Source organism: Coturnix japonica, chromosome 14 (genome assembly GCF_001577835.2).
Source record: "Coturnix japonica isolate 7356 chromosome 14, Coturnix japonica 2.1, whole genome shotgun sequence".
In the NCBI taxonomy this organism is placed as follows: domain Eukaryota; kingdom Metazoa; phylum Chordata; class Aves; order Galliformes; family Phasianidae; genus Coturnix; species Coturnix japonica.
This window is the reverse complement of record NC_029529.1, coordinates 8,422,371-8,442,695: the sequence shown is the minus strand read 5'-3', so window position 1 is coordinate 8,442,695 and position 20,325 is coordinate 8,422,371. Positions and strand designations below refer to the sequence as shown.

The 20,325-nt window shown below is 43.8% G+C and overlaps 2 protein-coding genes across 6 annotated transcripts in view; both read right to left on the bottom strand.

Moving 5' to 3' along the window:
- Nucleotides 1–203: 203 nt before the first annotated feature.
- On the bottom strand, nucleotides 204–10,933 carry KDELR2 (KDEL endoplasmic reticulum protein retention receptor 2). The gene is made up of 5 exons (XM_015877045.1): nucleotides 10,732–10,933; nucleotides 5,866–5,966; nucleotides 3,414–3,572; nucleotides 2,192–2,444; nucleotides 204–1,420 (listed from the first exon to the last, which is right to left on the bottom strand). Exons 1-5 carry the CDS (start codon nucleotides 10,820–10,822, stop codon nucleotides 1,386–1,388), a joined length of 639 nt encoding a protein of 212 aa, XP_015732531.1. The 5' UTR covers nucleotides 10,823–10,933; the 3' UTR covers nucleotides 204–1,385.
- Nucleotides 10,934–14,702: 3,769 nt separating this feature from the next.
- OTOA (otoancorin) overlaps nucleotides 14,703–20,325 on the bottom strand; it is a 32,913-nt gene continuing 27,290 nt past the window's right edge. For 3 of the 5 annotated variants that reach the window (XM_015877040.2, XM_015877039.2, XM_015877041.2), the window contains exons 27-30: nucleotides 20,217–20,314; nucleotides 18,246–18,438; nucleotides 17,566–17,656; nucleotides 16,109–16,991 (exon numbers count right to left, since the gene is read on the bottom strand). In XM_015877040.2, the coding sequence (XP_015732526.1) occupies nucleotides 17,580–17,656; nucleotides 18,246–18,438; nucleotides 20,217–20,314 (368 nt within the window). In that variant the 3' untranslated portion in view covers nucleotides 16,109–16,991; nucleotides 17,566–17,579. Of the gene's footprint in view, nucleotides 16,992–17,565; nucleotides 17,657–18,245; nucleotides 18,439–20,216; nucleotides 20,315–20,325 lie in introns of those variants that run through there. The other 2 variants (XM_015877042.2, XM_032447537.1) reach the window with 2 other exon arrangements.

Sequence of the window (20,325 nt, the reverse complement as noted above, 5' to 3'; positions counted from 1 at the left end):
GCAATGGTCACGTGACGGTGTGAGCCCGCCTCGCTCTGCCCGAGTTCATGCGCATGCGCACAGCGGCTCGCGGCCTGCAGGGCTGGAGCGACTCATCACCACAACTGGCAGCTGCACACTGACTGCAAACATGAACCCAATAATAATAAAAATAACATCTTCATTTCATAAAACATGAACCCAATAATAATAAAAAGAACATCTTCACCATTTCATAAAGTGTTTATTGAGGATGGTAACACAGGATAAATCATGCAACAGCTCAGTAAAAAAAGGGAATCACTGGAAGGAAAAAAAGAATGGAAACTGGTGCTGCTGATCTCGGAAAAGTCTATTAAAAAAATATTAGTTGTCCAAAAGTGACACCAAAACCACTTGAAGCTGAACATGGACGTTGCTCATACAGCACTCGTTAAAAAGAAATGGAGATATTGTTTAAAAACGATCACCTACAGATTACTGCCATCAACAACTCACACGTCCCCCATTCCTACAGCTGCAGTGGTGTCGCGGGGCTGCACATCCAAATATTGAACCTCCTTGTTCAGAACGAACAAACAGTTACAAGCATTTGCCACTAAGCACCATAACCACGACTCTCACCTTCACAACCTGCACTGCCAGGTGCTACCACCGCTGGGATCACCTTCCCAAACATGGCAAAAACAGGAAAGGCCAATTTCTCGTGGCCGTAAGATTTCCTTATTGCCCTCCTGCCATCAGCCTGTGTTAGAAGGAGGACAACTACAGAATGTGAGTGCTCCCCTTCCGGCACCAACGTATGTTTGAAACAAGGAACTCCACGTCAGCAGATGGCACAAGGATCGGGCACCAGCACATCACAGCAAACATTGGTGGTTTTAGATTCGAGTTGACAAATATTCACCTTTTGGAAAAAAAAAAATAAATATAGTGGAATGAAAATTGAATCAAAGGGAAAGAAGAGATGGGTACCATCCATCAAGGATGCACGTGTTTGTGCACTGGAAAAAAAATAAAGAAAAAAAAAATCAGTAATTTCAAAGAAATTCTTGAAAATTAAAAAAAAAAAGTTTGCACTTTTTCCTGGTCATAAACAATCTCACAAAAATCTCACTTTTGGAATTATTCCAATTGAAACCATACACTGAATTTATTAATACAGTATAAGTTTCTTTATGTAAAAAATCTTTATACATAGTAATAAAAAAGATAAAGGCAAGATGCATCAAACAGAAATCTGCTGGTTGTTTTTCCTCCGTTCTTACAGAGCCGCTGATGACTACCTGCACTATAAAGAGCTGTGTTTCTGACTTTCTGTCTCAAGCATCTTCACCTTTGCTTGTGATAAGGATTGTTCTGTCCAAGCATCCCAAAGGACAGATGCTGGTGATGTTTTTTGGCACTTACGCTGGCAAACTGAGCTTCTTTCCCTTGAGTACTGTAGGAAAGAAGAAATTTAAAAGTTAGCAAAACAAAGATGTGACCAAGAGACACAACTGTTACAACTTCAAAGGGAACAAAACCTATTGGTCACTTGGGTAGAAAAGGAACACTGCCCTTAGTTCTGCCAAACTTACCTCTCTACTCAACATAGATCAGCAAAACTACAATGAAGTCAGAATCCCAACCCTGCCCTCTCATGACACCCTGGCATTCCCTTTCCAGCACCACTGGACATGCTATCCTGTGACTGTGGTTTTTTAGAGTAATGACTAACAGCCACATTCACGTAGCTTTGTGGTTATATGATGGATGCTGGAATACCAATGACAGCATAATTGGTAATAGGTCCAACCAAAACAACTGCTTCTATGCTTAGCATCTGCAGATATGTGCAGTCACCTCTGGACTCCAACAGTATTTAAAGTGTTGGAGGAAATTGTCTGTAAGTGTAACACCTGCACAAAAAGTACTTTGCCAATAGAAGCACGAGGGTTGTGCTTGTTGACAGAGAAAACTCCAACCTGTATTCAGTCAGACTTATTTTCAAATTTGTCAATAAAGTTCAAACTGTTGATACATTTATCTCTATTAAAAACAGGCTTCAGAAATACCCTGAACTTGCAGAACGTGTCCCTGATAAATCTAAAAAGGAGATTACAGTAATAACTTGCATAGAGAATTATCAACTTAGAAATGTTTATGAAGTGGATTTGCATCAAAGCGCTACATTTCACTACCTGAAGCTGCAAGTTATCACACTACTCACCTTTTGTAACATACAAATAGAAGAAGTCACAGTAAAGAACAGTCTGGACCACACCAGCAACAACCGCTATGAGGTCAAAAAATCCCTCAAAATAGTAGCGCCAAATCCAGTTGACTAAGTACAAGGCACGGTACAGACCCAGGAAGAAAAGATAGTGAGTAGTGATGGTCTCCGCTTCCCCAGTTTTGCTGATCATAAAAAGCTGGGGGAGAATGGCGACAGATTCAAGGTAGATGGAGAAAGTCCACAATATCTGGAATGAGAAAAACAGCACAGATTATAAAACAGCCATATTGTTAACAGAAGCGCAGGAGGTACCTGAGCTGCCCCTTCATTCCCTATCAATGAAAACCACTCTACTGGGAACAGACACAGTGTTTTGGCAAACTATCCTTGATACAGTACAAAAATAAAAGCTTCATAATTATCCCTGGAATGATACAAGGTAGCAAGTCTTCAGACACCACGCTGCCAATATCTGGGGAGCTGGCTGATACAAGTTTACCCATCTATCAGTTCAGGATATACAACACCATTAAACACCGCGCTGCTGCTCTGAAAAGCTGAGTGCAAGATGAAGTCCTCCTTCCATGTTCATCCAAATTTTTAACTCATTAAAGAATGAGTTAATGCAGTACAAAATTTAAAACAACATCTCAAAACGTTGCTCAGATTCTTTTGCTAATTAAACCACACCTTCCAATGAACTTAACAAGGTCAGTCCGCTTAAAATAAGCATCTAAAGATACCTCTATTTTTCATAAACACTGACCTGAACTCAGTAGTACATATTCTTTTTGTGGCAGAACATACAGCCGCATCCCTAATATATAACAGTCCCTTCTAATACTCTATGCCACTCCTGTTTCTACAGAACTTAACAAGTATTACAACTTCTATTGATTTCACCAGGTGGCACCAACGACTCGCATTCTGGGTTATTTTGTTAACATACATAACAAAAGGAGGGATTCTTTTGAATTAGTGTGACAAGACAGCTTCCTGCTTAATAAAATGCTCAACATTAATTAATAACATCAGTATCCTGCAGTGCTTTAAATTCTCAGCGACAACTACACTGTAAAGATTCATTACAGAATTGACCTGAACCTACTAAACACAGACAGCTTTCAGAACGCTCCCCATTCTGCTAACACACATACACCTCATGTACTACATGTTTTAGCAAATAATTGTAAGCTCCTGCCCATAACCAACTCACCTCCAGAGGAGAGAAGTCATGATTGACAAGAAATGAGAGACCACCAACAGGAACTATCAGAAACTCCACCCTGAACGTATCATGGTTTCCATCATAGGTGGCCTTAAATTTCATGTAGATCAGGTACACGGTGGCATACGAGCAAGCAATGTAGATAAGCTGAAGAGTGAGGAAAGAAAAAGAAATACCCACAGAGGTTACAGGATTACATTAAACTCACTGAACAAAGCCATTCCTAGGTACTAAGAAGAATAAGCTGTCTTTTCAGTTTGTATTTTTTGCTTACATGCTTCTGCAATTTCAATTTCATGCTATGTGGCAGTATTCAGCTTTTCTCAGCAGGGAATAATTCAAAACCAATGAGCCAGTGATGTTTTAAAGTGTCACCTTGCCTCTGGATGAAGTGACTGTCAGAAGTTTCTTTCATGTCAGAGACCCTTCCTTGAGCAGAAACAACTGCAGCACTGACTGGAAGACTGCTGCTGCTGCTGCTGCAAGGGGAGCAGTGAAGCTAAACTCTTAAGCTAAAAATGTACGTGTGCATACATACAATAGGGAGAGGTCTTTTTTTCCCCATCCAAAAAGCTCAGGGGTGTGGTGGCTCATGTGGCAATTAAAAAGGTACTGAATCAAGCCCCACCTAGACCCAGATATTTAACATATAACAAACCAGCTTGTTTGACTTACAGCTTTAAACATCTCCTACATCTGCAGAGCCGGTGTTCTCTGAAACCAACAGGCCATGAAACAAAGAGCTAAAAGACTGCCAGAAGCACTGGAGAGGAACTCAGTTTCAATTTCAGTTGATGTTGAGCCTTACCATTTTGAATTGTTATAGCACAGTAGACTTTATACTTATTCCCCATGGGACAGGTAAGTAGCCTTATTTTACAGTTATTAACCAAAATCACAGAGAATACCTCACTTCCTGAAGGGCACTCTGCCATCACCAGGACAGAGCTCGACTGTCCTGAAGACACTAACACAGTACATTAGGCAGTTTAACATCTGCCTCAGTTTCACCATAAAGAAAAATGTTCCAAACAACTAATTATATTTGGTATAGGTTCTTCACAATGGAAAAGAAACAGATTTAAACAAGCAAACAGAAAATAACAGTAAAACCACTGTTTGCACATGTCACAGCCTCCCCAGGGCAGCAATCACAGCCTCACGATGCTGGAGTTCAAAGAGTGCTTGGACAACACTTCAGACATAGGGTTTGGTTTTAGGTGGTCCTGAGTGAGGACCTGGATGCGATAATTCTTGTGGGTCCCATCCAACTTAGGATGCTCTGTAATTCTATGGCAAGGTATCACGTTTAGGAAATCCCAACCACAACTGAAGGCTAAAGGTAATAAAGTGTGGTCAGAGAAAGTGCTAAAAAGTTTCAGTGAACCCCAGCTCCTCCCTGAAAGTTACTCAGTGAGAAAAGTATGTTCTGGGGTGCTCAAAAGGTTTCCAGAGACATGAAAATAAATACAACCTATACTCAGAGGTACTATGAGAAAACAACTGTGTGATACAGAAAGCTACAAACCACAGGAACTAAAGCCTCCAAATCTGTAAGACAGGCAGTTGGCACCAATTTGCTTATATCCCCAGAGCACAGAAGAAACTCCTATTATTTTATATATGTGATGACCATTTCCAGATAAATACATTTCAAGTTGGCACCTATAGTTCAATTAATATTGCTTTAAAAAAAAAAAAAAAAAAAGGAAGCAGCAAGGAAACAGAAACACAAAATCAAACCTGAAGGAAATACTGAATTCTTCAGTATTATCCACATTATTAACTATCCAGTCTTTCCTCCTGGCAAAGTTACATTATCCTCTGATCTAAAACTGAAAAGCATCACAAAACCCCTAGAATAAAGGGACTGGATTAGGGCGTCTGCTCTGGTGCCACCAGTGCCAAACAGGCTGTACTCTTCCAGTCTGTTGCTTTATTTTCTTGTACTGGGCATCAGTATTTGCACAAATGGAGCCAACAGAACCAAATCTGAGCTGACTTGCATCCAGCTGACAAGCACAGGGGTATAAATCAGATGGAAGCCACATTCTTGAAGCATACTCCTAAAAACTTCTGATCAGCCTCTGACAAAATGTTAGCGACAATTCTGACTGTGCATTCTGAATACAAGTTTCCCTTGTAGAAAAAGAGATTTTTCTTCAGTCGTTTCTAATACCTCAAATGAGAAATACAATTTAAACTACTTTTGCCAAGGGCTTTTATTTTCAATAACCAAAGAGGCATTTGTTGTAAATGTCACAGTCCCCACACAAGCAGTTTTAAAATAACTGCATGTAGAGCGTAGAAAAGAGTTTTGAGTCCATTTTCCACACTCTCTACCCAACTACACAGTGGGCACTTAAAGATGCCTCAGTTCACAAAGTTAAGCACTCTGCATGCAGCAATACCAGCTTTGCTGATGTCCGGTATACTCTACCTTCATAGATGTGTTATACAATGAAATGAATGAAGTGAAGAGGTCCAGATAGCGGGTAGTGAAGACCAGTGCAAACAGAAGCTGGCTTTTCCCAGAAATACCTAAAGCAATAAAGGAAATAATTAATTATTGTAAAAGCAACAATGCTCTTTAAAACACCTGAAGTCAAAACTGAGGAAGGATATATCCCTTATTTCTATGCATGTTTATCACAAAACTAAGACCAAATCTGGGTTTCCAGAGCAAAGCTGTACAACCAGAACCGTACATTCACCTCCCTCAGCAGCTCAGCTGTAACTTACCTACATGTTACTGTACTAGAAAAGTTGCTAGCCCTACTTAGAAGTCACTTACAATAGCTTCTATTATCTCCAGAAACATCACCTGTGAGCTGCCTAACCTTGGGCACCACACTGCAAAGCTGCACCACAGTTCAAACCTCAGTGTTACCAAGAATTCTCTCTACCTGGACTGGTGTAAGTACTACAGACCCAATCCCTGTAGTAGGTCAATGTACAGAAAGCAGCAAGACCCCAAAACCTCATTATGTGGACTGCAAAGCAACCACACAAAAGCCCTGGTTAAAAAGAACAGCAGCCAAAAACAGCCACCAAACTTCTCCAAAGTGAAGACAACAGTTTACCTGACATTTCTGAACCCCAACAGAACAGCAGCTTGCAGCAGTGCTCACAGCAGCCCTCCAGACAGGACAGGCCTGGGGTGCACAGCTCCAGCCTGTGTCATATCACCATGTGCAACATTAGGGTATTTTGTGTAGTGTTTTCTTTTAGTTACTAACCACACACAACAAAGCAGAGAGTATCAAATACATTTATTATTGGCCACTGCTTTATGTTTGGATCAAGGTGTATTGTCATCTAAATACAAATGTAATAACAAAATGTATTCAACAAATTCCTCCCATGAGGGGCAGCCTCACCTGCCCCTAAAATCAAGAAGCTGCTGTTTTTATTAATGCTTTCAGTGTTACTGACTTCTGAATCTTGAGGACAGCCTGGAGTTCCGGAAACACACCACAAAACCAAGGCTGAATGGATTTCCAAGGTAAGTAGGGCAGAGCAGGCAAGGTCCAGAGTTCAGACCAAAGGCTCATGGGGTGCAGGAGGGCTGGATGGGAGCTGAGCTCTGTGCCATGAGCAGAGCTGAGACCCACACCACGAGCAGAGCTGCAGGAGGGACATGGTGAACATGGCATTGATGGGTTTGATGACGGGGCTGTATCACTACAACAGCACAGTGCTGGCTGGGCCCATGGCTCACAGCTGTCGCACACAGACCACACGGTCATTCTCCTCTTTTCATTCCCATAAACATTACGTCGCTCTGGAGATAACCACATGCATTACCATGCCCTCTTTTCCCAAATTTCCACCTTTCCTTATTGTTTTATCTTCATACACTGAAAAACTTTGACTCCTGCTTCCAAGCTCGGCTAAAAGCAACAGCTGGAGGCTCCCCTTTGGCCCTGCTGCCATTCCAAAGCACAGCAGCATCCACTGCAGCTTGCTCTTGTGGGGCTGGCAGCAATGGAGGCACTGCGGGGCACTCGGCTACTGCACATCATGGCCATGAAAGCTCCAGCCTGAAGCTTTTCTAAGGAAGGCCAGCTTTTAGCTGCAGAGCCCTCCCAGCCTTTTTAAAGAACAAAATCCAGGTAGTTTAGCACAAAGTCTGCATCAGCCACAGAACCACAACTCCTCTGGGTCTGCTCAAGAAATACTAACCAACCTAACTCTAAACTCAAATTTCATTGACCAAAAGGCAAAACTTTCCTACCTAAAGCAGTATGTTCTGAGAAAACAGACAAACTGGCAACAGCCTGTGGCAAAGCACTGCATAAAACCTTCAGCTTAATGTACGGTGCTGTCCACAGCAGATACCTGAAATTATGAGACAGCTCCATCGCCCAATGAAAGCATTACACATTCATTACCCACACTACTTTTTTTTCCAGACGATTCAGCATATAATTTGCTGCAGGTCACCTTTAACACTTGACAAATAACACTGAGAGAAGCAAATCAATTCCCAGGCAGTAATTCACAGCACAAACAATCTCATTTGACTTGGGAACGGATCAGAAAATACAGTCTGACCATGACAACGTGTGAAAGCAGAGTGTTCTTCAAGTCTCACGGATTTCCTAATTATGACACCAGAGTCACTTCCACGTTGGCTGCAGCGTTCTGCACTGCTCCCAGTCATTATCTCCGAGCTGCTGTTCGGAGCGATGAGCGTTTTCCACACTCCTCAATGCAAAAGCTCAAACAAGCAGTCATGCAAAAAAAAATCTGTCGCCCTGCCAACTGTGAAATCACAACTTGATTTGCTTTTGTCTCGTTATCTGTTTAGCATATTGACCGAATTAGGAAAAATAAAGAGATGAATTTTGACTAACACAGTCGATGCAGGAGCTCCTTGGCCCAGCCTTGCTCCAAGAAGCAGGGCAGTGTCTCCCCAGGAAGCAGAGTGCTGTGAGGGCCGCCTGGCTCCAGCTGCTCCCACAGGCCTCCAGCTCTGCCTAACAAAGGCTGCGGGCTCACACAGATGCAGTGAGATGCGGAGCCGGCACCATGCGGCTCGAAGCTCTTCATGGATCACAGCCTCCGGTTTGGCGATCACTTAGAAACCTCCATTTATTTTCTAAGCTCCTACTGCCAGGGCAGCGCACTGTTAAAGCACCTGCTGGCCTGCTCAGTCTCCTCAGTCACCAACACCCACGAGGTGTAATTTTATTTCATGTATAAATTGCTCAACTGACCACACAACGGAATTACATAAAGCCCCCCTGCAATGGCAGCCAGCAGGTATCGAACATCAGCTGGTAACCATTGAGGGGCTTTTGTCATGGACTTCACAAACATGTTCTGAGTAAATATATTTACACAGCTTTTATTCATTGAAACGACAACTGACAACCAGAAGCTGCCACAGGTAGCAGCCCCCCGAGCAGAGCCCAGGCTCCCCCGAGGCACTGCTCTCCTTCCAGCTTCTCAGCCCTCCAACGCTAATCCCACAGAGGGGAAATGGATCTGGATTACTCCTAAGGATTCAGGCAGAACTAAAATACACCAAGCAACAATCCCACACAAATAAATACACATTTCAGTGCTCAGCTGAGGATGGTGAATGAATCACTGTTTCAGCTGAATGAGTGCAGGCACATGGCTGTGTTTGAAGATGCCAGTTGACACGGAGATGGGAGAGCTGAGGGCCACATTTATTTGCCCATCTGCTTCTCTGTGCTGGAGAAAGTGGTACCAAAACCGGTGACAAACACAATTCCTCTTCCTTACTAACAAACCTCTACCAACAGTGATCCTCAGTCATAACTGACCCAAGAAAAACAATGTCAGAGCACCTTCTGAACAGAAAAAAGAGACCGGGTTATGCTGTACTATACTATGAAAGTTACCTCATGTCCAAAGGTCACTTCCAAGTCTCCTAGCTAAAGTACTACTCCAATTTTAGCCTTGCAACTCCTCATTTCTCTTCTTCAGACTATGAGATGTTACTTCTCAGCTCATTAACCCTTGTCTGGTTGTAACTCTGACAGCATTCCTCGTGTATGGCAGCAGACAGAACCCAACGTTAGAGCTGGAGTCAGATCCTCTCCTGTCAGATCCAGGCAGTATCCCCAGGAAGGGTCATCAGCAAAGAGCTCGTGGGCTCCTCGGCGTCAAAAAAGAAACCCTGCTGACAGCACCCTATTTAAACAGTGGAGTCATTTACTTCGTGCATTTTATGAAGTTAGAAATCACACAAAGAAAACACTACTATAAACCAAAGCTTTTAACCACATTTAGTGTGATTGTTCTGTCACACCATCAAGTGGTTGGCAATGAGTGACCTGATTTGGACATGGTGAATCCGTGCTCTCCCTCTTACCTGTAAACCAGCAGAGATTCCATTTCTCCATTCTCAGCTCTGTCGGGCCGCAGCCCAAACCAATCCCTCCCACAAACATCCACCGGCTGAGGAGCAAATCTCAGCCCAGGCAGCGCTGGGCCCAGCGGGCTGCCCGCCGCTCCTGCCACGTCACAGCAGCCGGCAGCTCGGCGTGCTGCAGCGCCCGGGCTCTGCCTCCCAGCTCTGCCGCAGCCGCTCGTACGGACACGCCAGCGGTACGGGCGGCCACGGCAATTCTTACTGCAGGGAATCAAAGGGCAGAGCGCCGGCTCACCCTGCACGAGTAGCGAACAGAGCAAGTTCAGGATGTGCGGAGTGCAAGGCAGCTCCTGGCAGCGCTGCAGCCCGCAGAGCGCTCAGCTCGGCACACACACACACACACACACACACACACACACACAAGCGCCTCGGGAACGGGGACGCAACGCCTCCGGCCCGGCAGCAGCCGGCCCTGCCCGGCTCCCCATTCATTCGGCGCCGAGCGGGCCCTTACATAAAGAAGGGGCTCCCCGCGGGGTGGGGGGGCGGCCGAGGCGGCGCTGCTCAGGGATTCGAGCACCAAGAGCCGCAGACTCTGGGCGTGAAGGAAACCGCAGCTCCCGCGGGTGCCCCCGCTGCCGGGGAACAACGCGGCTCCGCTCGGCCCACCCAGCCCCGCTCTCGGCCCGGCCGCTGTTGGAGCCGCAGTCGATGGGCGCCATCGCTCCCCGCCGCCTCCCAGGCCCCGCGCCGCCCCCGGCCCTGCCGCCCCCTCCCCACGGAAGCAGCAGCCCCACAGAACAGCAAAGCCGAGCGGTAAAGCCGAGCCCCGGCCCCTCCCGGCCGCAGCCCGCAGCGAGGAGCCAGCACAGCGCCCAGCACAGCGCCCAGCACAGCGCCCGGCCCTCGGCCCGACCCGGCCCCGTCGCGCTCCCCCCGGCGGCCTCCCGCACGCACCAGCGCAGGAGCGGCTCTTCCATATCTTGAGCAGCAGGATGATGATGGCCGCCAGGTGGGACAAGTCCCCGGTGAGGCGGAAGATGTTCATGGCGACGGAGGCGGCGGAGCGGCCCGGAGCCGGGGAGCGAAGATGGCGCAAGCTCAGCGGGCACCGAGCGACGTGGCCCGGGGACGTGGCCAGACAGCCACCGAGCCCGGTGCACGATGGGAACTGGGGGGAGCGGCCCCGCCCCGCGGCCGTTAGTGCTGAGGCGGCTCCGGCAGCGCCCGGGGCGGGGGGAGGTGGCGGGTATGGCGGACACGGAGCGGGGCTGGGCGGGCTGCGGGTATCGCTGTGCGCTGCTCGGGAGCCTTTAGATGAATAGAGATTGTTCCATAGTCGGGGAACGGGCCCAGCAGCACGAGTGGGAGAAGGAAGTGGCTGGTAATGCAGCACTCGGACGCTGATGCTGTATTTGATAGCAGTTGTTATATTATGTGAACAGTGACGGGCCTGGTTCGTGCCGAGCAGCCCAGGAGTGCTCACAGATCCTCCAGAAAGAAGAAAAAACAACAAAACAATTGTTCCTTGCAGCACAAGGCAGCACTGCATCTTTACAGACCCGCGTCCTTCAATCACAGCATCGTTCAAGTTGTAAAGACCCCCAAGATCACCACGGCCAACCCAACACACATCACTGACCCTGCAGAGAGCAGCAGCCGTCAGGTCTGCCCTGAGCCTCCTCCAGAACAAACCATCCCAATTCCCTCACCACTCCCTGTAGGACTCATTTCCACACTCCATTGTCCTCCCTGGACACACTCCACGGCCTCTGTGTCTTTCCTGTAGTGACAGACCCAAAACTTGAGGTGCAGCCTCACCATCACTGAGCGCAGAGGGACAATCACCTCCTGCTCCCCTGGCTGCATTATTTGTGATACAAGTCAGGATGGCCTTCATGGCCATGTGTGCACACTGCTGGCTCACATTCAGCCTGCTGAAGGAGGATACTGCCATCGAGCACCCAGCCCAAAGACAGACCTCTGATAACTCCACAGCAGTCTGTATTAAAATCAGAATAACAAAGAAAGCTGGGGCCATTGCTACAGACCCTGCTTGAGGAGATGTTTTTTACAGAACCACACTGTATAAAAGCTGCACAAAACTTCCCAGCAGAGCTGGCAGCAGCGCTGTGCAGCACAGACCTGAGCACACAGCTCCCTGTGTGAGCAGTGCCAGACAGGCCGCAGGCAGGACCAGTGTGGCCACAAGCTGTGCCCACAGAGCGAACACGACAGCCCCCTTGTACCAGAGATTGCAGTGAGCTGAGAAAAGGGCAGACATGAGGGAGACTCATGAAAGAATTAGGAGAAATACTTGCTTAGTTTTAATCCTTCTCTGAATGTTTTTGCTGGGGCTTCTTTTTCTACTTGACCTTCTTAGATATTTTTATTTTCTAGTTTGTTTTCACACCCCTCTTCAAAGGTCTGTTTTCTCTGTTTCATTGGAAAGTCTACAAACCTCTCCTGGTAGTATTAACAAATGGGTAAAGCCACGATGAACTTGAATCAATAATAAGCTAACTTGCTTTACCTTCTTTCCTTTGACAAGCTCTTCAGTTGCTCAGGGCATACAAGGGAGCATACCATTCCTTTTAGAGCACCCGAAGGCAACGCTACAAGCATGTGAAATGAAAATGTAAAAGTTAACAGGTCTCTTCCACACTCCGTGAATAGAAGGCCCTACACATTTCAGCCTCAGCTCTGGATCGGAAACTACCCTCAGACAAGGAGCTTGTTGTCACAGTGTCTGCAGACCTGGCACACCTCTTCACTTCCTCGTTCCAGCACCTCCTCAGCTGAGGAGCTGCAATAGGAAGTCGTGCCCTCCCTGGGTATCTCCCTGCAGCTGACAGCCTAGGAACAGGCTTGTCACCCCCAGGCAACCTTAGCTTTCCCCGTCTCTTGGAACAATTCTCACCTTCCCTCAGCCCTCGACTGAAGCTCCAGGCTTCTGACATTTCACTTGCCTTGTCAATGAAAAAAGTGGAAGGTGAGAAGCACATCTGATACTCTACTGGAAAACCTGTGCTTCTCAAAGGCACGTTGGTGTCAGAGCTCACCGTACTCAGGTGATGCAAAGGACATTACAGAAGTGGATAAGGATTGTCATAGGATACAGCAAGGTACTGAAGTTCGTACTGCCTGAAATCAATGTCTCATGAGAGGCTGTACAGAATCGCACCTTCACTCTGTTGTGGTCTGAAGAATTATAAACACTTCAATCACAGATGTATCTTCCCTTAGAAAGACATAATAGAGCATGAAATATTACCTGGGATAAATATGCTGTCTTGGGCAGGTGCAATAAGTGGACAGACTGCGCTTTTTGTAGCCAGCTGAAAGGCTTCGTCAGTGCCTTTTCTCGATGGTCTCAGGAATGGAATCCTGGTGAAGCTGTCCATGGATTTCAATGGATATTGCTGCAGATACTGACAGACATCACATTCTGCTGCATATTCTCCTGTAGCTTAAGTATATGATACATTCTTCCATGGATCCCTTCCTGAATATAACTCAGATTTCTAAAACAATGACATTCTCATCTTGAAAAGGGTCCAGTACAGAAATAAACTGCTTAATCTTACTGATCATTTTAGAGAGGCTGAAAAGAGGGTGCCTCTCCTGAACAAGTGGAATGTACTTACTGTGCAGAAAAACCTCTGATTAATACAAGTTATGGAAACAATTACATAAATGATTCACCTCTTTCAAAAGCAGCGGCATCAGTGATATCATGATGAGAATAGTTATTTTCTCAGTTCATACAGGATATATTTAGAGCTTGTTTATGGTCCGAACTGTTTTCTGACATCTGATTAAATATCAAAACACGTCAGGCTCTGGTTAGAGATGACCAAGGGCAGCTTTACCTTCTGCATTAAACCAACACATTATTTTGACTACAGCAGTGCTTATTCTTTGTACAGTTTGTGTTTATATGTGGTTAACACTTCTTGGAGAAAAGTTTACCAGAAAAAAACACCATACTGTAATTGTCATATTTCTCTCTAGGACCTGTGGTGTCTCTTCTTTTAGAAGAGCTATTAAATATCTATTGGAGTAATCAGTACCGTCTAAATTTTAGAAAATAAGTGTTACATAGTTGCCAGCAAAGCAAGAAATCCACTGATCATAGTTTGACCAATTAATACTGCAATGTATAGTCACTTGGATTGCAAATTCTGATCATGCCATGTGTTCTTGTATCATGAGGACAAGAAAATCCTTATTAATCCGGGCCAGAAAAGCAGAACGATTCTGAACAGCAAAGGGCAGGGACAGACAGATGGGCATTGGCTGATCTGGGCAGAAAAAAAAACGTAATGCATTTCCAGACTGTATAGTTCTGGGTAGAATAAACAAGATGTTAATTCTGACAAAAATATTGTCTGGTAAAGAACTGATACAGGTCCCAGTAGAGACAAGGACTGGCAGAGTATTTGAACTAGTCTCCTAATTTCTCTGTTTAGGAACTGAGCAGATAAAGTCTCATTATGGAGCACTTTACCAGAATATATGAAAAGAGGCACCTGAGTGGTACATTAATTTGTTTGAACAGTTTGGCCTTTATCTGCACTTTTGAAAACACGCTGTATAACAATGCACAAAATATTCTTTCTAAGGAATAATTTCCGATTTCTGGGGATAAGAGAAATTTAATGTTCATTAAGAGTTTGTGTGTATTCTTTGCAGACTTGTCTTTTCTCCCCAGTCTCCTTCCTGTTGTACCGGGGAGGGAAGACAAGAGCCCTGACCTCAACAGCAGTGGATTAAAGCAGTCCATGTGGTTGTGTTACATCATATGACACAGGAGTGCGTATCTTACTAATCAAGGCCTATAAGGGAGTAAAACACGGTTCTCAGCTCTCTTGAGATATTAGGCCCGTGTCTTTCAAGAATTTAGAGACAGCCACATCATGCACAGCTTCAGTAGAATGAAACTTTTCATCTTTGACCTTCATACATTGGCAAAAGTAAAATTACATTTCCACAATACTCATCATCCGAGACGCTCTCACGTGGTCACGCAAAGCAAAGAGGACTCTTCTCCTCTCACCATGAAGCAAATTCAACATCCAGTGGGAACTCTGCATTTACATTTTCTACACTGCTCTTATAAGAAATAGATAAGCCTCTGACCAAATTTAAATGCAGTGAAGATATTAACATAATTATTAATAAAATTAATAAATAATCAAGGACTTCAGCTATTTAAAAGCACATGTGCTTGAAAGAAATTACAGCACAGATGGCACAAAACAAAGAGCTCATTCCTGCTCCAATTAGAAGCTGAACTCTTGACTCACATAACTGCAGACAGAATCACTCCCAGGTACATTGACAGAAGATTATTTTCGGCTCATATGGGCTTTTGAAGCACTTGGTGTAGCTAAGTCACGTGTCTGACTTTCACAGCTGAACTGGAAATGCTGTCTCTCTTCTTGACTATGACAGTATTTCTCCTGCATCTTCACAGAAGTGCACACAAGATTCAAGTCAAGTAATTTATGGAAACCAAACAACCTTTTACTGCTTTCACATCTCAATGAGGCAGGACTTTTTAAGATGAGAAAACAGACAAGTATAATGTGTTTGATCCATCAAAGGGTTTTTTGCTTCAGTGGGTGCTCGCATGTATTTGCTGGGATTTATTTCTATTTAAAGAAATGCCACAATCCACTGTTAACATGCAGAAAAGGAAACGCAGTAGGGGAAAAGCAGATATTCTGCCATTAGCACTAGAGAAAAAGTTGCAAGGCAACTTGCAGCAGTTCTTTGCTTATAAAATGCAAAGTATATAGTTTTGTTTGCAACATCATGTCACATTTTCTACGGTTAGAGATAGGCAAAGGCAGTTCCCAAAGCAGCAGATTGCTGAAGGGCAAAGGAGGGGGTGAAAAATGGCCGTGCTCTCACTGCTTCCTTTGCCAATAAGAGAGTCCTGAAAAGCAGGCTGGCTCCTGCTGCTGCTGCAGGACTTACAGACTGTCTGGGACAGTGGTGGGTACAACCCAGCAGCAGCAAAAGCTCGCCCTTCCCCAGCAAGATGCTGCAGCTGCTTCTCTCCAGCTCCATTCTTTTCTCTTCCCCAACTGTAGCGACTTTCCAAATCTGCTTTCAGTGCAAAGAAGCTAGATTTGATGTTTGCCATAAAGAAATACAGATAAAAGTCTGAAAGGCATTTACTACAGCAATGCCCTAAACGGAGAAGCTGAACTTTTAAGACCATTCAGTGCCTTCTTTTAATTCCAGGATAAGGACTTTTGTAGTGACAAAATGGAAAACGGTACCGTGAATTCTTGGCATAAAACCATGCTGACGAACACAAAAATGTATATTTACATGCAGAGAATTTTTAATGTATCTGTTTTTCCATAGTTTAAAATACTTAGATCTGACATGAAAAGCATTAGACACACAAACTATATGTGGTTTATAGTTATGTTAAATTATTATAGACCTTGTGGAAAGTGCCGGATTGACAGTCCCAGTGAACAGATTTCTCCTACAGTTTCCAGCTGTATCCTTCGACTCTGACCAAAGTGGAGGGTCATCTTGTGATGAAAATAAGAAGCTTTCCATGGTGCATTTTGTCACATCAAATACTAACAGTATTGCACTGTCCTCTGTGGTAACAATTCCGTGTTGTATACAAGCAGCCATTGGGAATATATTTATTAAAAATGCTTAAATAATATCACACAGCTACTTCTTAGCTGAGCAGGATTTAAACTACTGTCCCAGAGATGAAATTATTTTATTGCAACAGCAGTAACTTTTAGTGTGGCTTCTAATATGTCACATAGAAAGAGCCTCTGCCCTCAGGCTATAAACTATAATAAGAAAATGCAACAGATGGATTAAAATAGCATGACCAAATAAACCAGAATAAAAAGGGCTGGGATAAAATACATCCCTGTCCTCTGTGTCATTCAGGCTCCTCTCTAACATATAAGCTTATCTGTCGGTGACCTTCTCATGATACACATAAGGCATTTGCAATTTTGAAATTTATTCTGAAGTATTTGGAGGGATCCCATCTTACTTGTTAATGGTAAAGGAAAGGAAAGCAGATACTTCACAACATGATGCCAGGTGAAGCTGCTGCTTTAAAGAAAAACCAGGTTGCACTCAGGCATCTGAGCACCTCTTCATTCTGCTACTTGTGCTAAGCTGCAGATCTTCGGCACCTCCTTTTCATCATCTCCAGAACACTGAAAAGCAAAAAGCAAAGAAAAATATCTTTTTTTTTTTTATATATACCTTGATTTGCAGCCTTAAGCACTGAGTGGAACACTAGAGCATTTAGTTTGCTTAACTCTTAACGTAAGCCCATCAGTGCTCTTGTTGAATCTTATTAAAATTATAAAATTTAATAAAAGTTAATGGCAACATTCATTTAGCTGGAGGTTATCACAGCGCTTGTGGAATAAAATCTTATCAATTGACTGGAACAAGCAAAATACAGATTAATACCAACAACACACTCTAAAGAAGCGCACAAACTGATTGGTTTTACATGGAATTTTAAATATACTTTTGTTAAGGCTGGTCTTATAGTAAAGATAAGATAAAGTGCTTTACTCTCGATTAGAGTCTGAGATAGGCTAATAGAGTTACAAGACACCTCTGCAATACAAATCAGTTATTCAGAAATTGTTACTCCATTTTCAAAGCAGAAAGGAGGCCTCAGTCCTTCATCCTCCCATGTTACTGCTAAGCCATCGCTGTTACATGTGATATAAGTCTCTGTTACAAAAGAACCCTCTAACTGAAAACATAACTTACCATAAGCTTAACAATCATGGATTCAGAAAGGCACTTGCAAGTGCAAACAAAGCACACAACCAGATGCCAAAGTCGCTCAGACAGGGAGCACCTGAAAAAGCAGAATGCTTTATGCCTTACAACATGCTTCAGTTCAGTGCTATCCTACCTAAGCCAGCCTGAAGAGGTGTAGCAAATTACAGCATTTCAGTCCTCCTATTTACATTTAGCAGCTCAAAAGATGACAACATTTGGAATGGTCAATTTCCACACACAGCTCCACAGAGAAGCATTTCATAGGGGTAGTATGGAATAATAGGTATAACAGGAATAATGAATGAGAGACTCAAGGACTCAGGTGATCTTTGCCCAGGAAACTCCTCCCTGTGGCATATCTACAAGGAGAATGTGCCACGTGTGTGAGAGATGTGGACTGACAGCACAGGTCAGTTGCTTCCAGTCAGATCTGCTTTAATTTCAGCAAGAGCAGGGTAGCAATTTAGTCCCCCTTAATCCTCTTTTAGCACCTCAGCATTCCTCTCTTTTCTTCATCATCTTATCTCTTGCTTGTAGCAATGGAAGGAACAATATTTGCTGTCTGATAGAGATAATTTCTCAGTGCTGGCTTGACTGCATGTGAACTATTACGAACTGTAAAACGTGCACCCTCCCCTCTAAGTAGAAGTGGGAATCACACTCACCACCAGGAGCTGGGGGTCGCCTCGACAGCGGTATACAAGCTGTGGTGGGTGCCTCTGGGGTTCTGGTCCTGGCTCCATCCAGTGCCAGCTGAAGGCTCTGGAGCTGTGATGCACTCAGACGCTCACGCTGTGATCCTGTAACCATAGCAGCATTTTCAGGGCCCAGGTTTGCTATTTGTTCTGGTGACAATGCCTGGGAGTGAAAAAGCCAGAAAAAATCATTTAGACTGCTGATCACACACAGGTAAGGAATGAGGAGAAATAGCCTTCAACATTGTATTTCTATAGGAAAACTCAATAGAGCTTAGAAAAAGCTCTTTGTTAATTTACTTCACTGGCTGCTTGCTGCTTGGCTGTAACAGCTTGAGAAGCTTTCTGTGCTAACACTATATTGGACACTGCTTCAATATGTAAAAGGAGTTTCATTTTCCAGTAACTTTCCTGACTTGTGCAAAGTCCAGTGACACTGTGCATCTTCTTGTGCTTTCATCTATTGTGCTCCCATGCAACCTCTCCTGAATCTATGTTTAACCCTTGATTGGAGCTATCAGTAGAGAAAACAGTGAGTTGAAAAATAATTTGCTTTAATCTCATTATTGTTTCCTCTTATAGACTGAAAGTCCTCCAAGTCTGGTCATACTGAAGTTTGTGTTTAATGGAAATTATAATCTTATAGTAATTCTGTTACACAGAAATTAACCTGCCATGTATTGGCCATGCTGGATGCCTTCAATTCCAGTTAATAATCTGCAGTCCCAAGAATTGCAGGCTTCCTGCACAACATGCCATCTCTGTAGCAACAGTTCTGCATCCAGGTTCTACTTTACAAGGGATTATATTTTCCCCTTCCAGGTAGGTCAGACCTCGGAACAAACCCTTCCCAGTTTTTCATTGTCTAGCAAACAATATGCTCTTGTAAACCTCGTAAACTGATGTAAATGCCTGTCATCCAGAAATGTTGAAATGAGGCACTTTTAAACTAACTCAAGGTCCATTATACAGTGTAGTTTTTCAAAAATCAAAATCTGAATAATGTATGTAGCTCTAAAATAGCATAAAAGCTATGTAAACAAATTCTGCTTTGAGTCTTTCAAATACAGCAAAATGTTCCAGGAAGATTCCCTGTTGTTTTCTAAGCACATTTTGTATTATTATTACCACTCTTACTAACAAAAAAGTATGCTCTTTGCAAGAAATTCTGTAAGATGCCATAGACCTTCACCTTCGCCTGTTTTCCAGACAAACAGTTTGGCTAAGAACATCTCCAGCTTATCTAAACTGTCAGTGGTACTGTGCAAAACAGTAATTGTTCAAGGAGATATTCTCATTTATGGAACCTGACACAGTTAACTATCTGTTTAGCTCATCTGGCCATAAATACATCACTTGCCTGAGCATCTGAAAGAGACCAGACTACGCAGAATATTAATCTTGTCATGGAGTCAAATAAAGTCTGGGCCAATGACCTCAAGATCCACGTTCTAATTTCTGGTCCACATTCAGAGTGATTGTAATTAGATGTAATTCCTTTCTGATCTGTATCTGCTTGTACAATCTGCTCCTCAGAGCTAACTCAGGGAAATGTTGCCAGATTTTAGGATAATAAAAAGGCTCTTACCTAAGTCAGCAGAGAAACCTGTAGTTGTGATAGCATCTCTGCAAATGTTAATAAACAGAGAAGAAAACTCAGATCTGAATACAGTGTGTAAAGAAAGAGAGGCCCTTCTGTGCTTTCTGACCCCAGGTTTTGCTTTTTCTCTGATATTCATTCTGAGGAAAAAACAAAGCTTGCTTAACCTATTTTATGCTCATCACAAGTACAGATAAACAGTTTAAAGTTAACATTTTAGATCCCTGTCTATCAAACCGCTGAAAAAGTCTTACTGAAACCCCAAAGCAGAGCTGCAGTTTATTTATACCAGAGTTAAAACAACAAAAATTCAATTACTCCTTCACTAATAAAGCTCTTACTTGGAAAATCTCAGCAGGTATACTTCTTATTGCTATTGGCTGGAAATATGGCATCAGGTTTTTATCAAAAGCTTTAAGTTCATCCTCATTCAAACCACCTGCAAAGGTA

What these genes read in the sequence shown, in the direction of transcription:
- KDELR2 (XM_015877045.1), bottom strand. Translation starts at nt 10,822, where the DNA reads ATGAACATCTTCCGCCTCACCGGGGACTTGTCCCACCTGGCGGCCATC. An exon ending in TGTATAACACATCTATGAAG is followed by an intron (nt 3,573 to 5,865) that starts GTAGAGTATACC and finishes CTCACTCTTCAG; the next exon opens with CTTATCTACATTGCTTGCTC. An exon ending in CTATTTGTATGTTACAAAAG is followed by an intron (nt 1,421 to 2,191) that starts GTGAGTAGTGTG and finishes TCTTTCCTACAG; the next exon opens with TACTCAAGGGAAAGAAGCTC.